The sequence below is a fragment of the Borostomias antarcticus genome (assembly GCF_949987555.1).
Source record: "Borostomias antarcticus genome assembly, chromosome: 20".
In the NCBI taxonomy this organism is placed as follows: Eukaryota; Metazoa; Chordata; class Actinopteri; order Stomiiformes; family Stomiidae; genus Borostomias; species Borostomias antarcticus.
Genome location: NC_140253.1, coordinates 9,147,284 through 9,152,283, shown reverse-complemented (window position 1 = coordinate 9,152,283; position 5,000 = coordinate 9,147,284). Strand labels below are relative to the sequence as shown.

Here is a 5,000-nt window from a genome sequence, read left to right as displayed (position 1 = left end):
AGCTCATGTTTTTCTGCCCCTCTCTTTCGTTTTTTCACTCCTCCTTTCTGCTTATTCCTTTTTTTTCCCCCTCTCTGTCTAAAAACAAAGACAACCCACGCACCATGGAGAATGCTGAAATGTTTCGGAAGCACCTTTTGAGACCCGCTGTCAGGAAGGCGGCGTTGTCACGGCGGCCCCCTTGTCGATGCAGTGCGTGATGCATGAGGGCACCTTTGATATGTCCGGCCCCCCCCCCGTGTGAGATGCTGAGCCGTGTGTCAGGGGCTGTCACGCTGCGACCAGCACCCCCAGGACCCAGGCTGACGGATTGAGACCCCCATTTGTATTCTCTCGAAAACCCCATCCTTCCAGCCCTCGTCTGGGCGATGGCGGATCTAATGCGAGCCGATTGGTGTAATCGTTGTGCGTTTCTGCACAGCTGCAGTCAATCGTGTGGTGTCAGATCAGGGGTTTTTCAAGGCAGGCATTTGCATTTTTGGATTGTCTGAACAGGGCCTATAAAATATATGAGGCTGGCCTTTTAAAGCTGCAGTGTGTAAGATTTTTGAAAACATTTAAATATCGCTATGACAAACCCAGAGGGATAAATGATTAAGCTCCTCTGTGAATACCACATCTTTGTAGACCGCTGTTTGGCTCTGCTTCAGCAATTATAAGAATGATTATGATTTGGTGATCGGTCAACACCAGAGCATTAAATGTGGCTACACCTGGCTCAACGTCTGCGCCCATGTACAGATCCAATCAGCAACACAGGGCATTCTTCTATAGCCCACAAACCGTGACATTGAATCAGACTGAGTTTAACTTGGCAGATGGAATTTTTCTCTCGTTTCTAGCATGAAGCTAACAGCTCAGGCTCAACTCGCAAAGAAAGTTACATACCGCAGCTTTAAACAAATAACTTACCCAGCTACAGAATATCCTAAGATGAAGAGCATCAAAGCAAACATGTTAACTGACGTTAACTCATCATGAGGTGATTTTATGCGTGTTACGGGTAAATAATGCGGGACGCGAGCGTGGCACGCGCGGCCGCCGCACAGTCAAAAACGTCACCTTCAGCGCGCACTCTCTCGGGAGCAGCTTTCATCTCAGAGCAGCTACAGTAGCTCCACCATGCAGCCCAGACTTTTAAGCGCTTCTCTGGCGTTCAGTGTTCTTGGCAGGCAGAAGCCTCTCCCTGTGGGAAGGCGGTCATAATCACAGTCGACCGGCGTCTCAAGGCATGATGGGAAAATGACAGCGCAAGATGGTAATTATGGCCCCGTCCCCCGTTCCAGAGGCGTAATCCCAGACCCAGCGAGTGGAATGCAGAGCGAGGCCTGCCTGTCTTTGATGTGAAACTGGAGAGATCAGCGCATAGCTCAGCGTTTGGTTTGGCCTGATTCTGCCAAGGCCCCTCTCTCCAGAGGATTTTTCTTTTTCTATTTCTTTTTTTTTTACCCTTCCTCTGTGGTTTCTGAGGCCGTAACAAGACTACAAATATGTCCGCCTGATATGTGGAATTCGATGAGGTGCGGGTGCTGAAGCATTTTGGGGTTTGGTGTGCATTTTGTAAAGTCAACGTACACAATCAGCGAAGCACTTAGCTTAGCCACTGAGGTTATAGTCCAAACGGTCTTCAACCCACGCACAATACAGGGTCAAGCGCTAGCCATTTAGATGTACGTCTCGTTCTATTATCGTAATGTAGCCTTTAACTAGAACGGAAGGGATATTCTCAGAACCGTAGTCAGCGGAACCTCGGCCGGGGGCCTCACATCTAAAAGAAACCGCACTCAATATGGAAAGAGCCGATTCTCCCACGCCACCCCTCCCCCCTCCCTCACCCCCTCCCCCCTGTGTGCATATACACTTTTCACAGTGCAGCTGCATCTTTTAGGGTGTGTGTGTGTGTGTGTGTGTGTGTGTGTGTGTGTGTGTAGTCTCTCTGACAGGCGCCCCCGTGTGTCTCTATCCCAGGTGAAGTGTGACCAGTACTGGCCCACCCGCGGCACGGAGACCTACGGCCTCATCCAAGTCACCCTGCTGGACACGGTGGAGCTGGCCACCTACTCCGTCAGGACCTTCGCCCTCTACAAGGTGCGCGTCCGTCCGTCCGTGTGCCTGTCTTGTGTGCGTTTCTGTCTGTGTGTGTGTGTGTGTGCGTGTGTGTAACCCCTGTCCCCGCCCCCCTCCCTGCAGAGCGGCTCCAATGAGAAGCGCGAGGTTCGTCAGTTCCAGTTCACGGCCTGGCCTGACCACGGAGTCCCCGAGCACCCCACCCCCTTCCTGGCTTTCCTCCGCCGGGTCAAGGCCTGCAACCCCCCGGACGCCGGACCCATGGTGGTCCACTGCAGGTGGGTGGGAAACAGCGTGTGTGTGCGTGTGTGTGTGTGCGTGTGTGTGTGCATACGTCTTGTGAAACCGCTCTACTCACAACAGCGACACTCAAGATAAGCGACAAATAACACACGTTTGTTGTCACCGCCTTTCTTCGAAGTCCCGACCAGTTTTCCACGAGACGGCAGACGCACACTCGGAGCACAGGCGCTCTGAGAAACGAACTGCCCCTGTGCGACAAAACCTAACGAAGCGTTTCCTCTCGCCCTCGACCCCACATTAAATAAGCAGAGTTTCGCCGTTTCGCTATTGACGACGCTGGCTCAAGCCCCGGGTTCACAGGTTAGGGTTAGGGTTAGGGTTAGGGTTAGGGTTAGGGTTAGGGTTAGGGTTAGGCCGCCGGCGGTGGGCGAGCGGGCGTCCGGGCTTCCGGAAAATCTTGGAACGCCGCACGGAGACGGAGTCGAAGCGGAACCGCTATCGGACGGGGTGCCAAGGAGAGGAAGAGGAAGAAGAGAGAAAGAGAGAGAGAGAGAGGGATAGAAAGAGAAGGAGAAAATTCAGAATGGGCAAGAGAATAGAGTGTGTCAATGAGAGAGAGAGGGAGAGAGAGAGAGAGAGAGAGAGAGAGAGAGAGAGAGAGAGATGGAAAGTGAAAGGAGCGAGAGAGGATAGACGTAGTCAGGAAACCTGCCAGTGAGATGAAGTGTGTAACCGGATTAGGCGTCAAATTAAATTAGCTCACGCAGGACTCAGTATCAACCAGCAGCCGAAGCACTGGAGAGGCCCATCTCTATCTGGCTCTCTCTCTCACTATCTCACTATCACAGACACACACACACACACACATGCACACACACGCACACACACACACACAGTATGGAGAAATCGGGGTGTTTCATTCACTGAGAGCAACCCGCTGAGACCAGCCTCAAACAGCTAGCACAGCAGAAATATCATGTTACCCCTCTCTCTTTCCAACACTACCTCTCTCTCTCTCTCTCTCTTTCTCCCTCTCTCTTTATACCACTCTCCCTAATTTTATTTTTTCCACTCTCCCTTTCTCCTCTCTCTCTAATACTCTCCCCCTCCCTCTTTCTTCTATCTATCTCCCCGCTCCCCCTTCTCTACCACATTCTCTCTCTCTCTCCCCCTCTTTCTCTCTCTTTCTCTCCATTATTCGAGTCTGGAAGCTTTACTGGCATGACGTCTGATAACAAAACGTGTTGCCAAAGCAGAAAGACATGAATCTAAATAATGAATTCTTTTGAATCCCTTCTCTCTGCTCTCCTCTCCCTCACTCCCTCTCTCTCTCCCCCCTTTCTCTCTCTGCTCTCCTCTACCTCACTCCCCCCCCCCCTTCTCTCCGCTCACCTCTAACCCCTAAACCCCTCCACCCCCAGCGCGGGGGTTGGGCGCACCGGCTGCTTCATCGTCATCGACGCCATGGCGGAGCGCCTGAAGCAGGAGAAGACCCTGGACATCTACGGCCATGTGACGCTGATGCGCTCGCAGAGGAACTACATGGTGCAGACGGAGGACCAGTACGTGTTCATCCACGACGCGCTGCTGGAGGCCGTGGCGTGCGGCAACACCGAGGTCCCCGCCCGCAACCTGTACGCCTACATTCAGCGCCTGGCGCAGGCCGAGCCCGGGGAGAACGCCACCGGCATGGAGCTGGAGTTCAAGGTGAGGAGGGGGAGACGGACGGCGTTCCGACCTCTGACCTCTAGGCCGAGAAGCCGTTCGCAGTGGCGGCCGAGCGTGGCGTTGCAAGTCATGTGACGCATTTGGGCCCCAAAAAAGGCTTTTTCCCATCGACCTACATGGGGAATGAGATGAAATAAATTAAAATGTTTCTGGGTATCACAGAAATTAAGTCAACATTTTTAAAAAAGAAAAATTAATTTAAAGTATTTTCACGTGTTAAATCCCAAGAGCTCGGGTTTACTCTTTACTTTAATCTATTTCTTTCCCTGTGTGTCAACGGCAGCGCCGCACTGATCTCTGGGAAAAAGCTAAAGTAATACATAACTATGCATGTGAGTTGGGCCCACAGGAAGTAAGATCTTTTGTTTGTTCGTGGGCTTCATGCGCTGGGTGAGCAGCTTTCATTAGAATGAATGGGCGGCCATCTTTCAATGCCGGATCCAGTTCTTTTAATGCATCCGAGGTGCTGACCCTGTTGGCGTGAGGTCTGGGGGTGAGACAGCCTGAGGAGGTCCTACACGGTACAAGCGTTGACGCGGGCTTGATGTATAATGTATGAACCACTGAACTACGTATGACCTCGGAATAGAGTGGACTAGAACAGCATCAAAGGGAACAGACTAGGAAACGCTCCACAAAATCACGAGGCCTACTGTATTCCTACCAGAACAAATTCTACTCACAGAAGCCGTAACTGTCTTGGAGGGGGGATTGGGGGATAAATTAAAATTCTAAAGTATTTTGCTGAAGCCTACAGGTCTGGAACCAATATATTTGCCGACACACACCATGTATGTCTGCGTGACTTATTATCGGTAGCTGAGTAGCCAGTCGTAGCTGGTCTGGAGGGGATTCAGACGCTGTGTTAGCGTAGGGAACCAGACCCCTGCTCTCTCTCTCACGCCGCCTCAGTCTGGCCCGGAGGAGGAGGAGGAGGAGGGGGGAGGAGGAGGACGAGGGGG

General features: G+C 52.1%; 1 protein-coding gene across 1 annotated transcript in view; it reads left to right on the top strand.

Annotated features, from left to right (window-relative positions):
- The window catches only part of ptprdb (protein tyrosine phosphatase receptor type Db), a gene marked incomplete at its 3' end in the record, with an annotated part of 41,320 nt that overhangs the window by 33,096 nt on the left and 3,224 nt on the right, over positions 1 to 5,000 (top strand). The window contains exons 29-31 of the mRNA XM_084454614.1: positions 1,969 to 2,088; positions 2,191 to 2,345; positions 3,732 to 4,017. Of these exons, the coding sequence (XP_084310740.1) occupies positions 1,969 to 2,088; positions 2,191 to 2,345; positions 3,732 to 4,017 (561 nt within the window). The remainder of the gene's footprint in view (positions 1 to 1,968; positions 2,089 to 2,190; positions 2,346 to 3,731; positions 4,018 to 5,000) is intronic.